The sequence below is a fragment of the Cynocephalus volans genome, chromosome 11, assembly GCF_027409185.1.
Source record: "Cynocephalus volans isolate mCynVol1 chromosome 11, mCynVol1.pri, whole genome shotgun sequence".
Classification (NCBI taxonomy): domain Eukaryota; kingdom Metazoa; phylum Chordata; class Mammalia; order Dermoptera; family Cynocephalidae; genus Cynocephalus; species Cynocephalus volans.
In genome coordinates this window covers 75882851-75909281 of record NC_084470.1, presented here as the reverse complement: position 1 = coordinate 75909281, position 26431 = coordinate 75882851, and the positions used below count along the sequence as shown (strand labels likewise).

Below are 26431 nucleotides of genomic sequence, written 5' to 3'. Positions count from 1 at the left end.
ATAGCTTTATTCTGCGTCCCTTCATTCACACATGCAACAATTTTCCACAGGAATATGTCATTATATGCAGAGATTTTCAGAATCCATTGAAGGAGAGGGAAAATGAGAAAACTGGCCAGGGTGGTGGCAGCATCAGGAAAGAGGTGCGCTGGTTTGGAGAGCACCGTCCAGGTTGTTGATACCTCTGGCCAGTGTGAGAGCGGTCAAGGTGAAGCACTGAGGACAGATGCAGCTCTCAGATACATTTTGTCTCGTGAACTCAGTGTTTTTAAAAATTCAGATTTCTGGCTTTTGAAAAATAGAAAGACCTGGACACGCTAGGCCCACATTCCCATGACAACAACTGGGTGAATTATGTAGCAGCTGCCCCTTTTGAAAAGCCATGTCCTCTCTGCTGTGGCAGAGTATTTTCTGTTGTTTTAACCCAAGACCTCTGTATTCATTTACTCACCTGCCTGGCCTTGAGGGGACTGAGTTTGGAACCCTACTTTCTAATTAAAGACTAGCACTCTACAGTTCAGTTAGTGACTATAACCTCTCATAAGAAGTACCCCCATCTTCAAGGTTAATTCCATGCATCTATAAAGACAAAAATTTGCAGCTATCGCATGAAACTGGGGTGGAATTCCTGTTCTCAAATCTGCCTGGGAAGAGATTACAGTCTTCTCAGCTAGCTAACAAAAACTTTCAAGTGTAGCTAGATAACGTAGTATGAAAGGAAACTCTGCAGATCATACTGTGTGGCAGGAATGGGCATTACAAGGAAGCATCATCGAGTCAGGGCAAGCAAGAAACAGGAGATGACCTCAGCAAGTCTTGAGCAATCCAAAAGACTCTTCCAAGGTTTCTGGAGTGAGAACTTGGACATGATATTCAGGACAATCTTAAAAATAAAAAGAAATAAAAAAAGACATTTATAAAAATATTTCTGTTAACCTGAGAAGATTCTACTTTGGTTAGGATATCAAACAGGCTTTGAATAGATTTAAGACCATCTTTTGGATCTAGCATATAGGGAAATACACATTCATGAAATACACCTGAGGGACAGGTGTGATAGGGCAGGTGAGGGAAGCTTTTGCAGACATGGATTTCTGTCTGACGTTTCAGAGAACAAAGGGCAGTGACAAATATAGAGAAGAGAAAATGATGCTCTAACAAATCAGGAAAGCAAATGCTTGTCCACATTGTGGAATTGGCTACTGTGTGTGCATGTCTGTCCTTAGCAGGGGCCGCTCACTTCCTAGGAAAGCCACATGGAGGTTACAGCATGTGAGATCTTCTGTTTCCTTCCCCACAGCTTTTCTTGGTTGTTAAGCCATCCTGTACATATTCCCTTTAGGTATTTTTGTTGTTGTTGACTATTTACAGCTCAGTGACACAGTTTATTTACTTAACAAAACAGAATAATGAATAATGTGGCTTTTGAGATAAATGCGAGGTGACTACTTGCAGATGGGTCATTGGAGTTTCGTGGAAGTTGAACATTTTTTGTCCCAGGCTGCAGGCCTACTTTTACTTATTAACCATTATTGTGGGTTTGTCTCCATGTTACTGTTTTCCTTCTTGAGACAGACTGGGAGGCCACTTGGAGATCCAGTCTTATTGAGCCCATCTTTCATTATGCTGAACACAAGGGTTGCAAGTCACCTTCTAGATGGGCCTGCCTTAGTTTTGTTTGCAGCTAATAAACCAAATGAAGCCATTTCAGTGCTGAGAAGCTCGTTTTCACCTGACAAGCTTATCATCTGTTATTTATAATGGACAAGACCCAAGATAATAAAGCACTTGGCTTGTTTTCCTTTTTCTGCATTTAACTTAGATGTAGATCCAGACAGTTAATGAGCAATAATTTCAGATTCTTAGGTGTTAGCCATCTTCCAAAAAGAACCAGAGAAAGGAGCATTTGATAATGCTTATTTAATGGCTTGTGCTGAGAATGTTCAGGTTTATTTTACTTTTATTTTATTGTGTAATTCATAACCATGGATATGTTGTAGAGAGGGGGAAACTTAACAAAAAATTAACTTTTCAGTTCTAGAGAGTAAGCCTTCATGAAGAATGGATTTTTCAAAGTTCAAGCCAGGTTGGTCAAAGTAAGGATGTTATCAGTTAGTCTCAAAAGGAAACGATGGCTCATTTAACTCATGGTATATAGAGGAGAGTTTATTTAAAAAGAGATTGATATTGAGGGTGTGTTTGGGGCACAGAAACCTAGGACTAGAAGTATGGCATTTCTTATATCCCTAGGCTGAAAGAGAGAGAGAGAAGGGGGTGGTTATTTGGCCAGGAGAGAGATTCCTACGATGAAGACTTTTGAAATGCTCAGATATTTTCTGTGGACGGACACAGCCACCCAAGACAAAATCGCTAGGAGGGAGTGGGGGAATGAACACCCTGATTTCCCTCTCCTCCTGTTAGGGCTCCCCAGATGCCAGAAGGGAAAGGAGCCCATTGATCTTGTCCCTACAGTCAGCCTTTCAGGGCCAACAGCAGGTTGGAAAAGAGTAGGGAAGACCTGGAGAGACACCTAAAACATCTACAGCACAGAGAGGTCTCAAATGACAGCGTTTTAATGGTCCACTGAGCGTGTGCCTCAGGGAATAGAATATTCTGGAATCCCTTTTTTAAAAGGAGTCTAACAAATAGCTGGCGAAATCTACTGAGGTTCACAAAAGGTTAACCATGGGTGGCAGAAGGTGTGGCCGATCAATGATTTAGAAACTTTGAGGTGGAAAGAGTTTTATTAAATTTCATTCTTAGCAGGCTGTGGGGAGTGCTTTGCTGATGTAGTTTTTAATTTGCTCCAGACATGGTATACTGACATTTGCTGAACAGCTAAATAAATAGATCAGACTTCCACACAACAGATTATAGCAAGGTCACACAGTGATACCAGTAATTTAAAATATTGTCTACAGCTGAGGATGTTTTTTGGTGACAGTGACATCTGATGCTGCTAGTAGAGGTAGCATGAATTCTATAGGTTCCTTTCCTCTTGATATTAAATATTGCCAAGCACCAGTCATGCCCAGGCATTTCAGAGGAGCCCTAATTCAAATGGGAGGTTGGTTTTTATGATTACAAATGTTTGAATGGAGTGTTGTTTGTTTTTTCTCTTAATTTACCTGAATTTAAATTTGTGATGCTAAAGGAAATTATCAGCAGTGACAATTTCAGAGTTCAAGCTTCTGGCTGGGGAGTTTGGTGTTGGAGTCATTTTACTGGGATGAACACAGGGTGGGGATTTTAGGAAATGAATTGGAAACCTAGTTTTACAAAGAAATTTGGCAGTGAACTGATTTTCACAAATATACTGGTGAGATTTGTTATGAGTAGAAACATATGTGTGTGTTTTTAAAATGATTTGACTCAAAACAATTTTAATATAAATTTTAGTCTATAAGAAATCACTTATAATTTACTGAGATCTTCCCTGGAAGCTTACATTTTTATTTTTCCCAGTCAGATATTTTGGGGCTCTGATATGAATCTTTGTCAACCCTTTGTTTTTCCAGAAAACTAAATGATCAAGTAGGTTTATTTGAACAGATGTATGAAGCGTCACAGAATCGTTATATTCCAACTTCATTCTACATGAGACTTGTTATTTACAGAAACAGTGGGTTTTGCTATTAACTAAATTTGTCTTCATCTCTCTGTGGTGTGAAGTGTGAATACGTGTGGTCCTAAATTTTGGCTCTGTCTGCTTAACTAATTTTTTTTTTAATTGATGTCAGTCATGAGCAAAGGAGAAGAAATCACCCATAGAAATATTTTTTTTCTTTCCTGTAGGAACAGTTACCCTGTGGAGACTATTATGTTGCAGTGATAAATGGATAGACTTCCTGTTTATAGATTAATAAATGGGCACTTCACTAAGTTGTCCATTTATGGTTGTTCTCTATATTAACTCTCCAACTAATGATGATGGAGTGTACATATTTGCATTCATCAAGATGACATAAGTTGGAGATGATTGGATGAAGTACTGCTCAGAAAGAATGTGCCAATAAATATTCTTAATCTGCACCGAAGTAGCTCCCATTATAAGTAAAATATAGATTTGCGTTATGAGCAATGAGTATACTGCCTTGAAAGCAATTATTTGTTAAGCTGGGAGGCAATTTTGTAACCAAAATATTTCTTAACAAGTCAATTCTAATAGCTCATTTCTTAAGTGAGAATTGTATACCTCTTTTTTTTTTTTAAGCCTTTTGATGCCTCTTGGTGAAATAATATGACTTAAATGTCTTCGCTCTATTTTTTTGAAAAAATGTTAGCTTTAAATGTCTCTGTGACCAAATTATACATTATGTAGTTTTTGCAATAATTATTTTAAACACATGCAGTCAAAAAGAACCTTGGATTTGCCATTCTGAATGTCCAGTGGCTTTTGTAATTATGGCAGTGGTTTTGGTTCTCAGTTCAATGCCAACTAGTATTTCCATCTTCAGATTTTTCCTTCTCCTGAAAATTCTGCTAATAGCTGACTTAACCACTACTACTGTGTTTCGCTGGCAATTAGGGAAGTATTTGTATCTCACCCTTGGCCTAACTAGGGCATTCATGGTTTCTGTTTGAGATTGTGAAAGCTTTCCACTTTTGCAGATACTGTAAGTTTGACCTAAATAGTGAAATGATTGGCATCTCTATGGAGAAGGACCTGAGATCCCTGTGCCACCCAACCACAAATACACCAGTTCCTTTCTTGACAGCTCTCTGCAGATCAAATTTCCAACCCATTGACTCTTTTGCAGAAAATATATAAGGGTGTTATAAGTCAGAACACAGATGATCTGCTAAATCTAAATTATTTGCTAAGCTAGAATCTAAATTATTTGACCAGAAGATGATTTTTTCTGGGAACATAACTTGGGCCTAATACTTCATAGAACACTTTGGAAAACTTTGACTTAAGGAAAGAAACAGGTACTTGTTTTGGGATGAAGTATGGTTTTATAATTTATATGGCACAATATTCACAATATTTTTTAACTTGCTAAAATAAACCGTTATTCATAATGGAAATGCCTGGGAAATCTAGTGCTGGAAGTCTATATTCAAATTTTTGGGGTTACATATACCTAAACATACATACTTAATGAGATAGTTGGTGATTGTGCTATATGTGAGTGAGATTTTCTTACTGCCTGATATTTTCTTTGTACAAGTCATTAAAGGAGGGGCAATGTTGACAGACTAAATCTTAAATTCAAATAAGGAAAATATGTATTATGTAACTCCAGAGATAGAGAAACAAATATATAATACATTTGCTTTTATTCTTTCTTCCACTCTCATGGCAGGCATTTGTTAACAGGTTAAAGAACTCCCTGATGGAACCAGGTTGTGTGTGGTCCCATCATCGTTCCAAATAGCCACTTAGAAGAACAGTTACCGTGCCTCTATGGCCATTCCACCACTTGTTACCTAAAATTTGTGTCAGTGATGTTGTTTCTTGTGACATATTTCTCCATTCGAATTCTCAGGATCATAATTACAAATAGTAACAGTGGCAAAGGGATAATAAATTTCAGTGTGTCAGAAAAGGGGAGTCTGCAACAAGGGGTCTTGTTAGGGACATCAATTTCATTTCAAGACAGAGTCTAGGTTTTGAAGGCTAGGACCCACTCTTATAGCTCCCCAGTCCCATCTAGGTAGGGTTTGCAAACCATAAGATCTGGGCAACACTTTTATCAGTAAACAGGAAACATGTTGGGTTGTAAAGAACCAAAGCCCATTGGTTTACAAAACTATAAAACATGTTACCTCTGGTCAGTTTTAATTGGGCAATGACATTTGAAAGCAAGAAATACTTGGGCACCAGAATATAGGACTCAGGAGTGTGCCCTTGAGGCTTGGAAATGGGACAAAAATAGAGCTGGGGCTCTTGACTAATCATAGGAATCACTGGTTATAGAGGGACAGCCAGAGGGAATAGAAAGAGCAGGGACTTTAAAGGAAGGCTGACTTGATTCAAATCCTGACTCCATTGCCTAGTAGCTATGTGACCTTGAACAAGTTCTTTAAGCTCTTCGAGTCTCAGTTCATTTATCAGGGAGGATTGTAGTACATAACTTCTAGCACCTAGCAAAATTAACGCTCAGTAAATCTTAATCCTCCATACAGTTTTACTTATCCCACTGTGGAGAGAATTACAGGATATAAGTAGGGTGAAGAAGTTTGGAAGAAGAGAATGGACAAATCAAGGACCGATTAGACATATTTCCCTAGGTTCACCCTGTCTATTCTCAGAGGTCAAGCTGAATGGAGGCTTGGCTTTCCACCAAAATATTATTCCCAGAGGACTCATCCATCAGATATCATTTCTGTGCTATCAGTTTAGCAAAGTTGGAATAAAATGGTTGGTTTATCTTGATTAATAAATTAAAAATGCCCAAGTGTTTGATATTAACGTTAATGTTTAGAATATTTCTTTTTAATTCTGAGAATTTCAGGCTGGATCATCAACTCGGTAAAATTATTTTATTCTTCCTTAGAAGAAATTAAAAGGGTAGAGTGGGAGGGTGTTTTTCAAGAAATGCTGTTTTTCACACGTCATTTGTAGCTATTTTGGGGTACATCAGTTGATTTTACCCAAGGATCCTAGTACTTGAATTCATACAAAAGAAAATAATTTCAGACTTCAAAAACAAACCAAAGGTAGAAAGGTAAGCCCAAGCAGCTCACCCAGATTTCAGCAGAAGGGAAATCTTGTCCCAGTTGAACTGATGTGTCTGTTTATTTGTAAGATTACAACAAAGCCCGAGATTGAATTCTTCACCTGAATCACTTCCTTATTGACTGAATCCATTTAGACTCCCCTCTAATTTAGCTGAGTATTTTTATTAAGGCCAGGCATACAAACATCAATTATCCAAGCTGCATCTAATTTCCTTCACTATTTATTTTCCTTCCTTGGCTGCCAATGGATTAGAAGACATGATTAGAATTCAGCAGGAAAATAAAAACAACAACAAAACAGAGAAAGACAGTTCCACAAAAACAGATGCTTAAGCAAGAGGAACAACTTTAGAATTAAGATAACTTGTGATTTTTAAAAAACCCTTATCTTGACTAATGTAAACATGCTTGCTTGATTTTTCTCAATCTAATGCCCACTGCATTGCTACTCAGTTAGCATGCAAAATTGAAATAGGCAGAGACAAAACACAGTAGTTGGACTTACTGTGCTTTATGTATATGCTACAGTATATTTTATTTTATTTTATTTTATTTATTTTTTTTTTTTCCTAATCACCTTTTCTTTTTTTTTTTTTAATTTTATTTTGTCGATATACATTGTAGCTGATTAATGCTCCCCATCACCAAAACCTCCCTCCCTTCTCCCTCCCCCCTACCCCCAACAATGTCCTTTCTGTTTGTTTGTTGTATCAACTTCAAATAATTGTGGTTGTTATATCTTCTCCCCCCCCCCCCCCGGTTTGTGTGTGTGTGTGTGTATGTGTGTGTGTGAATTTATATATTAATTTTTAGCTCCCTCCAATAAGTGAGAACATGTGGTATTTCTCTTTCTGTGCCTGACTTGTTTCACTTAATATAATTCTCTCAAGGTCCATCCATGTTGTTGCAAATGGCAGTATTTCATTCGTTTTTATAGCTGAGTAGTATTCCATTGTGTAGATGTACCACATTTTCCGTATCCACTCATCTGATGATGGGCATTTGGGCTGGTTCCAACTCTTGGCTATTGTAAAGAGTGCTGCGATGAACATTGGGGAACAGGTATACCTTCGACTTGATGATTTCCATTCCTCTGGGTATATTCCCAACAGTGGGATAGCTGGGTCATATGGTAGATCTATCTGCAATTGTTTGAGGAACCTCCATACCATTTTCCATAGAGGCTGCACCATTTTGCAGTCCCACCAACAATGTATGAGAGTTCCTTTATCTCCGCAGCCTCGCCAGCATTTATCGTTCATAGTCTTTTGGATTTTAGCCATCCTAACTGGGGTTAGATGGTATCTCAATGTGGTTTTGATTTGCATTTCCCGGATGCTGAGTGATGTTGAGCATGTTTTCATATGTCTGTTGGCCATTTGGATATCTTCCTTAGAGAAATGCCTACTTAGCTCTTTTGCCCATTTTTTAATCGGGTTGCTTGTTTTCTTCTTGTAAAGTTGTTTGAGTTCCTTATATATTCTGGATATTAATCCTTTGTCAGATGTATATTTTGCAAATATTTTCTCCCACTCTGTTGGTTGTCTTTTAACTCTTTTAATTGTTTCTTTTGCTGTGCAGAAGCTTTTTAGTTTGATATAATCCCATTTGTTTATTTTTCCTTTGGTTGCCCGTGCTTTTGGGGTCGTATTCATGAAGTCTGTGCCCAGTCCTATTTCCTGAAGTGTTTCTCCTATGTTTTCTTTAAGAAGTTTTATTGTCTCAGGGTGTATATTTAAATCCTTAATCCATTTTGAGTTGATTTTAGTATACGGTGAGAGGTATGGATCTAGTTTCATTCTCCTGCATATCGATATCCAGTTATCCCAGCACCACTTGCTGAAGAGGCAGTCCCTTCCCCAGTGAATAGGCTTGGTGCCTTTGTCAAAGATCAGATGGCAGTAAGTGTGTGGGTTGATTTCTGGATTCTCTATTCTATTCCATTGGTCAGTGTGTCTGTTTTTATGCCAGTACCATACTGTTTTGGTTATTATAGCTTTGTAGTATAGCTTAAAGTCAGGTAGTGTTATGCCTCCAGCTTTATTTTTTTTGCTGAGCATTGCTTTGGCTATTCGTGGTCTTTTATTGTTCCATATAAATGTCTGAATAGTTTTTTCCATTTCTGAGAAAAATGTCTTTGGAATTTTGATGGGGATTGCATTGAATTTGTATATCACTTTGGGTAGTATGGACATTTTCACTATGTTGATTCTTCCAATCCAAGAGCATGGAATATCTTTCCATCTTCTTGTATCCTCTCTAATTTCTCTCAGCAGTGGTTTGTAGTTCTCATTGTAGAGATTTTTCACCTCCTTGGTTAACTCAATTCCTAAGTATTTTATTTTTTTGGTGGCTATTGTAAATGGGCAGGCTTTCTTGATTTCTCGTTCTGCATGTTCACTATTGGAGAAAAGAAATGCTACTGATTTTTGTGTGTTGATTTTGTATCCTGCTACTGTGCTGAAATCATTTATCAATTCCAACAGTTTTTTTGTAGAGGTTTTAGGCTGTTCGATATATAGGATCATGTCATCTGCAAACAGGGACAGTTTGACTTCATCTTTTCCAATCTGGATGCCCTTTATTTCCTTCTCTTCTCTGATTGCTCTGGCTAGTACTTCCAACACTATGTTGAATAGGAGTGGTGAGAGTGGGCATCCTTGTCTAGTGCCTGTTCTTAAAGGAAAAGCTTTCAGCTTTTCCCCATTCAGGATGATATTGGCAGTGGGTTTGGCATATATGGCTTTAATTATGTTGAGATACTTTCCCTCTATACCTAACTTATAGAGGGTCTTTGTCATGAATGAGTGCTGAACTTTATCAAATGCTTTTTCAGCATCTATAGAGATGATCATATGGTCCTTGTGTTTGAGTTTATTAATATGGTGTATCACATTTATTGATTTGCGTATGTTGAACCAACCTTGCATCCCTGGGATGAATCCCACTTGATCGTGATGAATAATTTTTCGTATGTGTTGCTGTATTCTGTTTGCTAGTATTTTAGTGAGGATTTTTGCATCTATATTCATCAAGGATATCGGCCTGTAGTTTTCTTTTTTGGTTATATCTTTACCTGGTTTTGGTATCAGGATGATGTTTGCTTCATAGAATGAGTTTGGGAGATTTGCGTCCGTTTCAATCTTTTGGAATAGTTTGTAAAGAATCGGTGTCAATTCCTCTTTGAATGTTTGGTAAAATTCTGCTGTGAATCCATCTGGTCCTGGGCTTTTCTTTGTTGGGAGCCTTCTGATAACAGCTTCAATCTCCTTTATTGTTATTGGTCTGTTCAAATTTTCTACGTCTTCACGGTTCAGTTTTGGGAGCTTGTGTGTGTCCAGAAATTTATCCATTTCCTCCAGATTTTCAAATTTGTTGGCGTATAGTTGTTTATAGTAGTCTCGAATGATTCCTTGTATTTCAGATGAATGAGTTGTAATATCGCCTTTTTCATTTCTAATTTTTGTTATTTGAGTCTTCTCTCTTCTTTTTTTTGTTAGCCATGCTAATGGTTTGTCAATTTTATTTATCTTTTCAAAAAACCAACTTTTTGATTCGTTGATCTTTTGAATTGTTTTTTGGTTGTCAATTTCATTCAGTTCTGCTCTGATCTTAATGATTTCTTTCCGTCTGCTAACTTTAGGATTGGATTGTTCTTGTTTTTCTAGTTCTTTAAGGTGAAGTGTTAGGTTGTTCACTTGCCATCTTTCCATTCTTCTGAAGTGAGCATTTAATGCAATAAATTTTCCCCTCAATACTGCTTTTGCAGTATCCCACAGGTTTTGGTATGATGTATCATTGTTTTCATTAGTTTCAATAAACTTTTTGATTTCCTGCTTGATTTCTTCTTGGACCCATATGTCATTAAGTAGAATGCTGTTTAATTTCCATGTGTTTGTATAGTTTCCAGAGTTTTGTTTGTTATTAATTTCTAGTTTTAATCCATTATGGTCTGAGAAGATACATGGGATAATTCCAATTTTTTTGAATTTATTGAGACTTGATTTGTGACCTAATATGTGATCTATCCTGGAGAATGATCCATGTGCTGATGTGAAGAATGAATATTCTGAGGTTGTTGGGTGGAATGTTCTGTAGATATCTGCCAATTCCAATTGGTCTAGAGTCTTGTTTAGATCTTGTGTTTCTCTACTGATTCTTTGCCTAGATGATCTGTCTAATATTGACAGTGGAGTGTTCAGGTCCCCTGCTATTATGGTATTAGTGTCTATTTCCTTCTTTAGGTCTAATAGAGTTTGTTTTATAAATCTGGCTGCTCCAACATTGGGTGCGTACATATTTATGATTGTTATGTCTTCTTGATGGATCAATCCTTTTATCATTAAGTAGTGTCCCTCATTGTCTCTTTTTATGGTTTTTGGTTTAAAGTCTATTTTGTCAGATATAAGAATAGCCACTCCAGCTCGTTTTTCTTTTCTGTTTGCATGGTAAATCTTTTTCCATCCTTTCACTCTTAGTCTGTGTGAATCTTTATGGGTGAGGTGGGTCTCTTGTAGGCAGCATATAGTTGGGTCCTGCTTTTTGATCCAGTCAGCCAGTCTGTGTCTTTTAATTGGGGAATTTAAGCCTTTAACATTAAGAGTTGTTATTGAAAGGTGTTGATTTATTCCTAGCATTTTATTGGTTGTTTGGTTGTCTTAGGTGTCTTTTGTTCCTTGCTTTCTGATTTACTGTTTGGTTTCTTTGTTTTTTGGTTCCTTAGGTTGTAGATAGTTTTTTTGTTAGCTTGTTTTCTCTTCATGAATGCCATTTTTATTGTACTAGCGGGTTTAGATTTTTCTTAGGTTTTTATGGCAGTGGTAGTTATTTTTCAGGAACCAAACCCAGTACTCCCTTGAGGATTTCTTGTAAGGGTGGTCTTGTGGTAGTGAACTCCCGCAGTTTTTGTTTGTCTGAGAAATATACTATTTGCCCCTCATTTCGGAAGGATAGCCTTGCAGGGTAGAGTATTCTTGGCTGGCAATCTTTGTCTTTTAGTATTTTGAAAATATCATCCCATTCCTTTCTAGCTTTTAGGGTTTGTGATGAAAAGTCTGATGTTAACCTGATTGGGGCTCCCTTATAGGTGATTTGACGCTTCTCTCTTGCAGCTTTTAAGATTCTCTCTTTGTCTCTGAGTTTTGCCAATTTGACTATGACATGTCTTGGAGAAGGCCTTTTTGGGTTGAATATGTTTGGAGATCGTTGAGCTTCCTGGATCTGAAGATCTGTGATTTTTCCTATACCTGGGAAGTTTTCTGCCACTATTTTGTTGAATATGTTTTCAATGGAATCTCCATTTTCCTCCCCTTCTGGAATACCCATGACTCGGATATTTGAGCGCTTGAGGTTGTCTGATATCTCTCTCAGATTTTCTTCCATAACCTTGATTCTTTTTTCTTTCTTTTTGTCTGCTTGTGTTATTTCAAACAGCCCATCTTCAAGTTCAGAGGTTCTCTCTTCAACTTCGACAAGCCTGCTGGTTAAACTCTCCGTTGTGTTTTTTATTTCGCTGAATAACTTCTTCAGTTCAGCAAGTTCTGCTACATTTTTTTTCAGGACATTGATTTCCTTGTATATTTCCTCTTTCAGATCCTGTATACTTTTCCTCATTTCATCATGATGTCTAGCTGAGTTTTCTTGTATCTCATTCAGTTTCCTTAGAATTATCACTCGAAATTCCTTGTCAGTTATTTCAAGGGCTTCTTGTTCTATAGGATCTAGAGTATGAGATTTATTAACTTTTGGTGGTGTACTTTCTTGATTTTTTGTATTTCTGGTGTCTTTTTTTTGGTGTTTATTCATTGTGGCAGGGGGTTTCACAGTCCACTGGTTTGAGACTAATGACTAACTAGGATGTTGCTGTGGTTGCCAATTTGGTATGGCTCCCGCCGTGACTGCTCAGTTGGCCTCTAGTGTCTTGTGTGTGTGGTTGCCTAGGGTCTTGGGCTTCTCCAGGGATCCACCTTTCTGGTCAGCTTGTACTCTGCTGTGCTGGTGGATCACGTACCACAGGGTGTGTGATCTCTGTTGAGCTTTCACTTTCTGTACAGGACTTCTCCCCGTTCCGTGTGCTCTGGCCCAGGCTGTTAGATCGTGCAGTGGCGACCCCACCGGGTGTGTGGTTTCTGTCGAGTCTCCGCCTCCCTGGCTGCACGTCTCCCCCCTCTGTGCACACTGTGCTGGGCTGGGGCGTGTCTTCTGCACCCCTCGTCTATCAGCTGGGCCTTCAAGACCCTGCTCAGCACCGCCTCGCCCAGGAAGTCTACCAGGTTTCTGCTAGGCACAGACGACCGGTCTCTCTGGGTGCCTTTGTAGCACTGTGTAGATCTTTCTCGGGTCTTGTTCACCTTTGTATCCCCCCGGTATAAACCGAGTCTAGTGCCCGCCTGCAGCCTGCTCTCCGGCAGGTTCAAGCGGACCTGGGAACTCTCCTACCACACTATTCCCAACCAGAAATTCGTTAGGCTTTTTTCCAAACTGGTGGTCGCAGAGATGGTATCTGCCTCCCAGTAACAGGAAGTTTACCGGGGCCGGAGTCCAGGGTGTGGTGGAGTGACAGTCGGCCCGCCCGTACTTCCTAGCCCTCCCAACACTGGTCGGGATGCCCCACACCCCCAGCCCCGCCAGAGAACCGCGGAGGGAGTGGGAGAGGAGGCCAGCCCGCAGGGTCCGGAAAGCCCCGCGCCAGGCCAAGCAAATGGGCTCAGTGATGGCCGAGCAGGGTGGAGCTGCCCGCACCTGGGAAAATGGAGGCAGCACCGTGGCAGTGAGTGGCCTGGTGGTGCAGGCGGGAGCCACGTGGTCATCCACCCCCCGAACAGAGCTGTGCCAGGGATCACTCACAGTGCTGTGCCAGGTCGGGCGCTCGCTCTGTCTCTGGTTTGTTGCCTTCCGTGTTCTCGGCGCTGCCGCCTCGGGCTGTTCAGTCGCGGCGCCGCTCGGGCGCTCCCAGGAATCTTCTTTAATGCCGGCCTGAAACCTCGAATCCTGAATAGGGCAGCTGGCCGCCTTCAGTGCGGCCCCAGCCTCCGGGATCCTGGCTGCATCCACAGCAGCCCTGGCGCCGTGTTCCCTGTTTCAAGCCTCGCTTTTGCAGCTAAGAATCAGTTCTTTTCCTGCTCCACACTTCAAAGCTGTTGCCTGTAAATGAGGCAGCCTCTCCTGCCGGGGGCAAAGTGGCGTTGAGCCCCCACGACCGGCCAGCAGCAGCAGTCCTCCCTTAAGAGATGGCCAGAGGAAGGTCCACAAGTTTCCCGGCTGCCTGAGGCCCAGTGGCCACCTTTTCCACCTCAGCTACTCCGCGCCAGCCGCCGCAGCCGCCGCCATCTTGTTCAACCCTGGCCTAATCCTGGTACAGTATATTTTAAATGCAGTACAAGTACTTAACCATCTGCAATGACCATTGCAAAATGACTGGCTTATTGCGGAAGTTATTCTATTTGTTTGCTTCCAGCCAATATCAGGGAGGGGAAAGAAAAATAAAGGAAAGGCATTCATTTTATGAACTTGTTAAAGATACAGGTTTTGTCTTAAAGAATGATATTAAAGTTGGAATGGACACATTTAGGTAATCAGCCACTACTACAGTCTGAATACCTTAATGTTGTCAGAGATGTCAAGAAAATGATGGAACAAAGGAAAAGCAACTTAAAATCTGAAAAGTGCTATCAAAGAAATATCAAATAACACAAAGAAGGAGGGGTATTGGTGTGCTTGCAGTGAATTTAAGGGGAACTAAACTAAATCATGTCTGTTTCAGGGGTTAGCAAACTGTGGCCTATAGGCCAAATCTGGCCCGTTACTTGTTTTTGTAAATATAGTTTTATTGGAACACAGCCATGCTCATTCATTTACATGTCATTTGTCTATGACTGCTTTTGTGCTGCAACACAGAGTTGAGTAGTTGTGACAGAGACTGGCCCACAAAACCTAAAATATATACTGACTAGCCCTTAACAGAAAATGTTAGGGCGGGCCAGTGGCTCACTTGGGAGAGTGTGGTGCTGATAACACCAAGTCAAGGGTTAAGATCCCCTTATCGGTCATCTTATTTATTTATTTTTTTAAAGAAAAAGTTTGTAGACCCCTTGTATATGTCAATGGCTCCCCTAAGATTGTCCAGCTCTTCCAGACTGCCCTGCATGTGCTATGGTGACATAGATATTGGGTTGATATGTGACTGCTTAATAGCTAGGAAACCCTAAACTCCCTAAGCCTTAGTTTATCCATATAAAATGAAGGTTACAAAAACCTGTATTTTATTAGTTTAATGCATTTATATTAAATTTATTCTGTGGATGCAGAGTGAATGTTTGTTCCCTTCCTGACAAACCTATCTGAAGTCTGTGTGGGGTGTCTTAAAATCAAAGGCTTATCAAACTCCTTTTCATAGTGTTTGCTCTATAAGACTCTGTGTGGCCCCTCTTAGTGTGGCCCATTTTATTTCCTACCACTCCACCTCTCAACCCAGGCACCTGATCCTCCAGGTTCTGTTCAGTTTCTCAAATGCACCAAGCTCTTTTCTGTCTCTCATCCTCTGCCGTGGTATTCTGTAGTCTTGAGATACAAGACTCGTCATCTGCCTAGCCTCTTCCTGACTGTCCTTCAGATTCTAGCTTAAATGTCTCTGTCTATGAGAGGCCCTCCCTGACCACCCAGTCTAACGTGGATCCTGCCCTGTGATTCTTAGTGCCCAGTGTTTCCTTCCCCTTTATAACTATTATGATGGATTGCAATTGTACATAGAGATATAGGACATTTTTGTCTAACTTAAAAAAATCTTTCTTTCCAGCTTAGCTACTGACCACACTCCATGGTTAAAAAATACCTAGCACAGACTAGGCCCTCAAAAATATCTATTGAATAAATAACTTACTTTTTATCGAGCAATCTGACAATATTTGCATCTCATTAAAGGGAATCAGGATAATAATGAAGAAAAAGAACTGAATTTTTGAACCTGACAACATATTGGCTGAATAACTTGGCACACACTTGTACCTCTCTGAGCGTTGGTTCTCTTGTCTGTAAAATGGGGTAGGTAATACCTCACAAGTTGACGGCAGAATCAGCTGTGGTAATGAATGAGATACTAACCACAGCACGTATTGCAGGGCCTCAATAGGTTTGCTGGCTCTGAAGAACATTTGACAGCAGATAGAGCTGTAGCCCCAGTGATTCTCCCAGGTCTTCATCTCAGTTTTCTTATCTGTAAAATGATCATGATAACTACACCCACCTCATGTAATACTCACGTGTTAAATGTGTTAGTACATGTAAGATAATTACAATACTGCATACCACCTGCTAAATGCTTAGTAAATGTTAGTTATTATTGTATTTGTGATCATTAATATATTGATTCTTAAAAGTTATGGACACTTTTCCCAGAAAAGTGTACATTCAAGCAAAATTTTTATAGATATTTGCAAAGAAGTCGCAATTGCCCTGAAACTCACACCCTTATCCTGTATGCATTTGCTGTATGTTACCACTCTCCATTATCTGCCTTTGAGACCATGTCATATAGGAGCAGAGTGGTCATGGGACTTATCTAAAATTATCCCCCAAAAAGTGTTGTGTTTGTGAATTCATCTGACTGGGGGTCCCTAATGTGTATCAGATACTCCAAAGGATCTATGTTCCAAAACAGGGTTTTAATGTTGATCTTTGTCAGTTTGTTTATTTGGGGTTTAGAGGAGCTTGAAAAATAGCAAAGGCTGCAGCTTTTCTTCTTTTGAAGTTCATTCTTTACTTTTTATTGTGAGCTAAAATCTGCAGCCAGTGTGTTTTGCAAAGCCAAACACACACAGACATTTGAAAAACCTGCATTTGGACTACCCAACCACCTGCACAGCTGCCAGCGGCTACCACAGACTCGCCTTGGGAGCAGCTGTCTGGGGTCTGGGGATCTGGCTCTGTACCTGGCACCTTAGTTGCCTCATTAGATGATCTTTATTTTTGTGAAACAGTAAATAGCAACCCTTGTAGTTCTCACCCGAGAATTTGAAAAAGCCTCTGTTCCTAAAAGCACTTAGGGATCTTCTGGGAGAGTTTCTGAGTACTTAAATAGACCTAGTACTGACTTTTTTTTTTTTTTTTATTCTTAATTATCTGTCAGGGGAGGAAAAAAAAAAGAAGACATTAAAAGTTGCTGTTGGTATTGTCATGGAATAGCAGTTAGTAGTTGTAAAATGAATGAACATGTGAGGCACACATTGAAAATTTGACATGCTTTATAATTGCTAAATAATAATAATGATGTCACGAGGCTTTCATTTTTAAACTGTCTTAATTTTATTCTCAGTTTGAGATTGCAGATTACGGTAGTTAATTATAGAAATTTGGCCCGGAGTGAAACCTTAAATCAGATTTCCATTAACGTGCATGACTGCAGCAAATTACTTTACCGTGGGAGAAAAAGCAAGAATAGCATAATCTCTGACTGAGTGGGGTCTTCCTCCCAGCTCGGGTGGTGATTTTCCATAGTGCTCTGTGGTGTAGCATGTGTCCTAAGCAATCCCATTTGCCTGAGGTCAGCAGCCTGCTGCTAGCTTGTCTGCTCTCTCATTCTCTCACCCTTTCTCGTGCTCACCCTATATTTCTCACTCTCATGCTCTCTCGTGCACTCACTCTGCTCTCTGTCTCTCTTCTGTCACTTTCTCTCCACCTCTCAGAGAGACTCCTTTCAAGACCTGCCTTCACCCAGTTCTGGAAAAGGAAGGAATAGGCAAGAGGATCCAAGTTCCCTTCCCTGGCCTCTGGCACCTGCCACTCCACTTCACCTGCATCATCTTGGGTGACTTCCCTACTCAGCCACTAGTTTCTCAGTGAATTAAGTTGGGTGACATCTCTGCCTTCATCCAGATTCAGCTCTTTTCTTCTCTTTGTCTATTGGAACATCACCTCTTTCAAAAAGCCTCTCTGGTCACAGCAGCCTGCCTCACTGTCCCTGCCCCGGTCTTGGCTCTGGGAGGCCTCTGCAGATCCTGGATTGTAATGGTCCATTTACTGGTCTGGCTCTCAAACTAGTCTTTGATATTTTGTTTTTCTCCATATCCCAAGCACTTTAACTATGTGCCTGGTACAAGGGAGATGATCATCAGGTGTCTATTGAAATTAACTTAATTCATTCATTCTTTAAACCATAATTGTTAGATGATGATGCCATGTCATGGATTGTACTAGCTGCTGATTATAGAAAGATGAGAAAATACCTAGTTCTTGTTTCAGAGGAGCACAAAGGTGACCCATACGAGGTGGTGAGAGGAGGAGAGTGAGAGGAGAATAAACTACATTGGAGAACATCGGCCCATTTCTCAGAAAGTCTAAAAATGCCATTTATTCCTCCACAGTTGGAAAAGAGGGCTTTTCTTTGGACTCAGAGCCCATTGAAGCAATCAGCTTACTTTTAGGTACAAGTTGTTATGTGAAGAGTATCTACTTTTAATGCCGGGCTCTTACTAAACACAATGAAATACTGACATATGAAAGACTTATGGGAGCTGACACCAACTCAGGCAATACCAGATTCACAGTTCGTGTTTGACACTCACTCCAGGGCATACACCCACTGAGTAGAATTGGATCACAAAATCATGGATATCTTCTCTCCTCCACCCCCCCGCCCCCCGCCTATTTAGATGAATCCACATACATTTCTCATGTATACTGTAACTACTCTATAGAACAGTCGTACGGTTTTAGATAGATTAAACGGAGTGATTCACTATAACTTGGTGAGACAGGAAAGCTTCCCTGAGAATTGACATCTGAATTCATCCTTAAATAATGTACAGGTTGGCCATGGGAGAAATGTGCAGGTACTGATGTGTACTTTACTAGATAGCCTAGTTCTTCTATACAAACCTTAGAGAGCCTCAGCAGTTCCTGAGTTTGTCTTGGACCCCATGGAGTCATTATTGCTCTTGTGTGTTTTTTCTTCTTCCATTGTTCTGGCAAGTTCCTCTCCACCCCACAGTTATTTGGAAACTACTGCAGTACCATGCCTCAATGCTAACAACATTTAATAGCTGTCATTAGAAAGCAAGCTTCTGCTTACCAGTTGGCCTGCTGTGAATGGTAACAGGAGATTTCTTTTTTGGGAGTAGCCCCAAACTCTAATTGGTTTGAAAAATATTGCTCATTTATTTTATTCCTAAGACATTACCTTTTTATTGAACTTCAATAAGTTTGTGTTCCCATTATATTTGAATTCAGTATAGCTGCAGTCTACTGTAAAAGGTTTTCTTACTTGCTGTCTAGGCAACCTGCTCACTTTCATCATTTCTTCCTGAATAAATGCTTGTATGAATATCTGTTAAGTACATTTAAAGCCATGTGACAAACCTTTCACATGTATAGCCGTCCCTCCATGTCTGTGGGGAATTGGTTTCAGGACCCCCCACAGATATCAAGATCTGTGGGTGCTCAAGTTTCTGATACCAAATGGTGTAGCATTTGCGTATAACCTACACACATTCTCTCATATATTTTGAGTCATCTCTAGATTACTTATAATACCTAATGCAATGTAAATGCTCTGCAGATCGTTATACTATAGTTTATTTATTTATTTATTCATTTATATTGTTGTACTGTTATTTTTTATTTTTATTTTTTCTGAATATTTTCGATCTGCAATTGGCTGAGCCCACGGATTTACGAGTCATTTAGGCCTTTGAACGTTCTCATGGACTAGGTACTATTATTATTCTCTTCATGAAGAGGAGCAAACCATGTGAAGAGAGGTTATGTAATTTGTCCAGGGTCCCAGCTCTAGCAACTGGCATGAATGAACAAATCAGTAGGCAATCTAGACAGCTGACTTTGAGCCTCATCACTGCTACAGGTCGTTTGACCTTGGGATGCATCACCTGAATGCTCCCAGTGACTGTATCAGCCACAGAGGGCCAACCCTCACTGCACATAATGAATAGGGTTCTGGAAGGGGTCAAAATAAAAAATGAAGATTCATGTAATGGCATTTTCTGTAAACAGTTAAGTGCTGTACAAATTAAGATATTCTTTTCTCATATGTTTTGCATAGTTAATTTAACATATTGAAATAACGGGATTTAAAAATGGCACACAGCACATGCATATAGGCTTTGCAATTAGTGTAGCATAATTTAATCCTGACTGTTTTGTTGGAATTTTGATGCCTCCAGATTGATAAATAGCTATTTTCTGTGGCATTAATCTAAGTAATGAATTCTCTTCATTATCTCATTCTTCATGTTAATTATACAGGATTTTCTTATACCTATTTATCAAGTCAGGACAAGTAGAAAGTTTTTTTGGCCCACATGCCTTTAATATGGAATATGTACAAACAGGTTAACATGATGGGTTTAAATTTACATTTCTGAAAAATTCCAGTCAGTGGCTTGACTTTACGTATGTTGTTACTTGTGGTATGAGCTTGTGTCTCTTTATTTTGGTGGTCTTTTTTTTTAATCAAAAAGTTTGTTCTAAGATAAACTATCTCTGATTTTCAAGAATATATCTCTAGCATATCAAAAAGGTATTAAGGAAGCATGGAAAAATTTGAATTTTTACCTATTAGTACAAAACAATAAATAGTTAAGTTCCTAGTTTTGAAATATTGCATAAGGTACCATGACAGATAATAGTTTAAGTATAAACCATATAGAGAAAAGATGTAAATGCATGAAATTTTAAGTGTTACTACTCATAAAAAGAATAGATAGCAATATTTAAAAAACCAGAAGATAGTATATAATAAATGGTCAAATGAATGGTGATTGAATTCATTTTGAGTTTAGAAGATTGATTGATGGGATAATGTTGGTTAATATGGTAATGTTATATAGTGATATTTGTTAATTCATTACTAAATATTAATGTATTCTGGGCCTTTTAAAAAATATTTTATGATCTTTTTTTAAAAAAAGGAGTCTTATTTTAATTGTCTTTATTTAGCCAGCTGTTTTCGAGATTTTTGGCTATCAGCATTTTGATGGGCAACTTCCTATTTTTAATTTCAGGTTGAAGCCATCCTTGTCAATATTTTTGGTGGTATCGTCAACTGTGCCATCATTGCCAATGGGATCACCAAAGCCTGCCGGGAGCTACAACTCAAGGTGCCCCTGGTGGTCCGGCTTGAAGGTGAGTCATGGTAGATTTCTACTGTGCCAGTACCCCTTCTCCAAGGTCAGGTGACATGGTCTGGACTCACAGACTCCCTGAGATATAACACAAGGAAACATTGGATTACATAAGATGAAATAAGCACAGTACCACAGGACTTCTCTAGGCCTCCGACAGGCTAATGCAGATTGCAGCACTCCAAGAATGGCAGGTATTACGATTCTCCAAATTATCCAGACTTATTCCAGAGTGGAAGCCCTTTTATTATGAATCATTTATTTAATGAGATTAGTGTTCTGGGAAAAACACTCTGAGAAATGCTGCTCTAAGGATTATTCATCATAGGAGAGCAACAGTTCTCAAACATTTTGATCTCAGGACCCCTTTACTTGTTAAAATCAAGGACCCCCAAAGAACTTTTATTTTGGGTTATGTCCGTCAATATTTATTAATTAACTTAATTGATTAATAAATTAATTTGGTAACAGGAATTACATAGTTTTTAAAAATGTTTACTTTATTCATTTTTCTAAATAATAAAATATATTTTTATATTTTATATTTTTATATTATATATCTTATATGTAATATATGTATTATGTATTTTATGAAATACAACTTTTTAAAAATTTAGTAAGAATAGTGGCATTGTTTTCAACTTTTACAAATTCGTTTTTATCTAGCTTAATATCTGTTTTAGCATTAAATCTGTTGCAATATGTTGTTTTGGTTGAAGTATCTGAAGAAAATCTGGCCTCACAGAGATATGTATTTGGAAGTGGGAGGAGTTTTCAGCTGTCTTTTCATACACTTGTGAATATTCCTTTTCCGTACTACACTAAAAGTCTATAGGTAATGGTTTCTTTATTACAGATTAGTTTTCATATGTAATATGAGACTACCTCAATGAACTTTTCATACTGTTATATTAAAATTCATCAGGGTCTTACACATTAAATGGATTCTACCCCTGCATGATTAGTAATATCATGCATTGATCATTTGGAATTTTAGATTATGCAAATCTTCCAAAGATTGACACATTTCAACATACAATATCAAGAGATTCACATTTGTTTATATTACCACCATTCTCATCAGAAAAGCTTTAAGTATTAGGAAGCTGTCAAGTTCACAGAGTGGATCCAAGTTTTCCAGACTTTGAATTTTAAAGTACAAATTTTATTACCAGCCACAAAACAGTTGTTTTCCTCGAAGTGACAGATTCACTTCATTCATTTTTAAGAAAATGTCTGTCACATCGCCAAGTCTGACCAACCATAGTGTGCTGGTCATTCTTCCAAATAAAAATGGATTTCCATGGAAGAGTGAGTAGTTTAACTCAACACTCAGATGATTACACAAACACTTTTCCTCAGAACAACCATCATAGTTCAGGATGCAGAGGTGCTTTATGTCCCATTAGGTCATAAAGACTATTAAAAAGACACGTACTTAAGGGTTGAGATTTAATCAAATTAATATTCTTTTTATTGTTCATCAAGGACATTCTTATTTGATACTGGCAATTTTTTACTGCCAGTGTATGGTGGTGAAAAGTACAATGATTACTAGTATAGTTTGCTGCCACTGCCTTGATTCCATAGTAACGTGCCAGCAGTTTTACCCACTGTTGCTTCCACCCCATCACTGCAAATGCCAACATAGAATTTTATTGTTACTGGTACTGCTATGAAAATAGTTTTTACTATTAAGGATACCTCCCCACCTCCAGGTTTTGTGGACCACACTTTGAGAGCCACTGTAGTAGAGAAGCAAGAAACAGTCACTTAATGTGAGAACTATTCAAAAGTCCTGTCTGCATCACCAACAAATTCAGATTATGATAATCAAGCAGCCCCCTTGAGTTGATGTCTACAGTGTCATTCTTGGGACAGCTCAATTTCCCCAAGCTCTATGCTGGAGGGTACTTCCTAGAGACCTTGTTCTAAGATAATAGACTAAGAATACTTTGACCCTACTGTGTATCCCTGTCCTTTGGGGTCAAGACTCCAGAATAGCTGCAGCCTGCTTTTCTCTCTGCTTGTTTCTTTCTTTGTATCTCTTTCTTCTCTCACTCTCTGCCACTCTCCTCTCTCTCTCCTTCCCTGAGACTGCCTTACAAGTGTGATATGGACTTAATAGAAGTAATGATCACAAAGGAAAAATGAAAATAGCACAAATTCCAGCTGGCAAAGTTGAATATGGATATTAAAACATACAAATGGATTAAACCTTTTTAGAAGTAGAAATGCAACATAATTGATCCCAATAAAAATAACATAAGGAAAATAATTGGCAAAGCTGCAGTGAAAAAATCGATCAAGGGGTTAATGAGTTCATCTATTGGTATAATTCTGATTAAAATGTTGATATCAGACTGTTTTTAGGGTCAAAGTGACCAGTGACCCTCAAAATGTAAAAGTCAACTCTAACCTTCCTTCTTGTATTGAAGGAAAACAGGTCTGTGTCACTTGGAAATAACTAGAAATGAGCGCATACTATGGTAGACTCATTCTTTCCAGTGATCTCCCCTGTGCCCGTGTTGTCAGTGAGGCTCATGATTATTTGTTTATTCCTAGAAAAGTTTTTCCCAAAAGATTAAAAGCAGCACTTTTTTATTTTCATACTATGCTTAGTATTCCAGAAGTACTCGTATTAAATGGTCCCCATGATACCCAGATGATACACATGCTGAAATATGCAAAATACCACATTCAGGATGATCTCCCTTAATATCCTCTGCTTGCTGTATCACAGGTCTATCTTAAATACTAGGAAGAAGCTTTGAAATTTCTAAATTTGTTAGATGAGATCAGATTTGCATCTTTTAAGTAAATGCACTTCCAAGGTATTTGCCTGTGGTTTTTTACATAGTTAATTAATATATATCATATGCAGGTCACTGAGCTTTAGGCATTAAGAAAGGTGAGCAGAAAAATAAAAAATTATCTGTTACTAGCTAACTAGAGAAATAAAAAAGAAAAAATTAACAGTACAAGACAGTATATATAAGATGGTGCAAGTGTTTTCCATAATAGGGCCTGCTTCTATCTTAGCAGCAGTAGCCATCAGGGTATCCCAGATAGCCACCGGCCTGGCTTGCCAAATCTTTGGAAACACTAATGACATTACGATGTCCACTGTATCATGAGGAATTAAATGTGATGACTCAAGACAAGCTCAAAGAGAACACTGGTCCCCAAATTTATTTGGCTAAGAATATTCATGGTGACCTTCTTTGTGACTACCCTCCTTTAACCATTACAGCCCAGCCGTGGATTGAATGTGTCCCCCAAAAGTTCATGTATTGGAGCTTGATCCCCATTGTAACAGTGTTAAGAAGGTGGGAAATCCAACTATGGAATTTGAAACATAGGGCCTTTAAGAGGTGATTGGATCATGAGGACTATGTCTTCATGGACGGATTAATCCATTCGTGGATTAATGGGGTAATGGTTTAATGGGTTATCAGGGAGTGACTCTGGTGGCTTTAAAAGAAGTGAGCATGTTGACTCTTGCTCCTCCTCTCCTCACCACATGACACCCTGGGTCACCACGGGACTCTGCAGAGTTCTCACCAAGGAGAAGGTTCTCACCAGATGTGTTCCTGGACCTTGGACTTCCCAACCTTAAAACTGTAAGAAATACATTTCGTTTTCTTATGAACTACCCAGTTTCAGGTATTCTGTTAAAAGCGACAGAGGGCAGACTAATAGAAGTCCCTATCCTATAATAAGCACCTGGGATCTTTATCAATAGAAAAAAAGCAGGCGAGCTTTTAATATTTCTAGAGTCCTAGCCAGTGACTTTTTTGTTGTTGTTTTTCCCTTCTTGTGGGAATTGGCATCTTGTGTGATAATGTCCTTAGAGAAACACAGGCTCTCACACCCAACATGGTAGTACCAAGGGTATGTGTGATTTCTGAGAAACCAGCAGCCACACACCAAGACAAGACCTAGCCCAAGATTTTCTTGGTCCTGCATAATCAACAAGGGAAAGATGAAGCATTTTGTCCTGTTTTCTTGTCACTGATCATAGATAACAAAATGCAGAAATTTTGAGAAAGTATTATCCATAAAGGCACCATAAAGGAAACTAAATGCAAACCAAGCCAATGTTCTTTACAGTAAGGAAATGCAGGCTCCTGTAAGGTATGTGTCCTGTAAGCACAGTGCTTGTTGTAGCTCGGCTCACTTTCATTGGCTTACCCCCTCTTTTAAGTTTACTCAATATTAACTACTATAATTATAGTAGATTTAGAGATGTAAGTTAGCAAAGAAATATTATAAAAGGAGAATTTCCATGTTGAACCTAGAAGGATATGAAAGCTTTAAATCATGGGAAAGGAAGGAGGAAGGAGTTAGTAGAAGATCAGAAGTAAGTCATCAAGTAAGTCTTCTTCCATACTGGGTTGGTACTGGGATCATAACAGTGATTAAAATTGAAACCGAGGACCTGGGTAGATCAGAAGGCTGTCCTGGAAAGAATAATGGCTTTGCAGCAGTAGGTTATGGCTAAAAGAAGAGAGTGGGAAAATTAAGTCAGTAGCGAGTCTACAACATTTGGTAGAATCTAAAACCCAGGCAGTCTTGCCACATAGAGGTAAAGGTGGAGTAGAGGTAAGAGCAGAGAGAAGAGGAGATGAGAGAAAAGGGGGGCCCAAGTGTTTTAAATCTAAGGACCAGGATTATGGTGGCATAGTTGATGGACTTGGGAAAGTCAGAGTGGGAACTAGGTGGAGAGCGTGGGAAAGCATTATATTATGATGTAGTCATCCCAAGTTTGAGATGAAGCTGTAGTATCAGATAGGATACGTACGGAGAGAGATGTGGGAATACAGGGCACAGTCCAAGGAGAGGTGTGATAGAGAAGTGGGTAAGTCATCCCCATTTTGAAGGCCCCTAGTAAACCACACACCAGACTGGCTGCACTGGAAATTATTCCCCTGCGGGATAGCTCAGTTAAAATGAGAAGCCAACCAAAAACAAAAATATCTTATAGAAAGTGGTTCTCAGTGCTTTCAATGGGGAAAAAGTTGCTAACTACAGAGACTTTTGGGGAATTTCTTTTATACTCAATTTAAATTTTTCATTTGCTTTCCTCTGAGAGGAAGCATAAATTCTTCTCCTCTCGCAAATCTCCCCACATTTAGTTAGCGTTTACCCAACTTTCTTAGTCCATTTTGTGTCGCTGTAACAAAATACCTAAGTGGGTAATTCATAGAACAGAGACTTATTTCTTACAGTTCTGGAGGCTGGGAAGTCTAAAGTTGAGGGGCCCACATCTGGCCCCTCAACTTCTTTTCAGCCTTCTTGCTGCATCATCCCATGGCAGAAGGTGTAATGGCAAGAGAGCATGTGCATGCAGGGGAGGGAAAGGGGAGAAACCCACTCCTGTGATAGCTAACCGACTCCTGTGATAATGACATTAATCCGTTTATGAGAGCCGATCCCTCATGACCTAATCACCTGTTAAAGGCCCCACCTCTCAGCACTGTTGCACTGGGGATTAAGTTTCCAACACAGGAACTTCAGGGGACACACTCAAACCATAGCACCAACCTTAGAGCATGATTTGGTTCCTTCTGTTTTTCTAACAGAGTGACTCTTCATAGTTTGTGGTGACA

General features: G+C 39.1%; 1 protein-coding gene across 1 annotated transcript in view; it reads left to right on the top strand.

The window, feature by feature from the left end:
• SUCLG2 (succinate-CoA ligase GDP-forming subunit beta) overlaps positions 1-26431 on the top strand; it is a 259766-nt gene that overhangs the window by 221623 nt on the left and 11712 nt on the right. The window contains exon 10 of the mRNA XM_063114078.1: positions 20700-20820. Within this exon, the coding sequence (XP_062970148.1) occupies positions 20700-20820 (121 nt within the window). The remainder of the gene's footprint in view (positions 1-20699; positions 20821-26431) is intronic.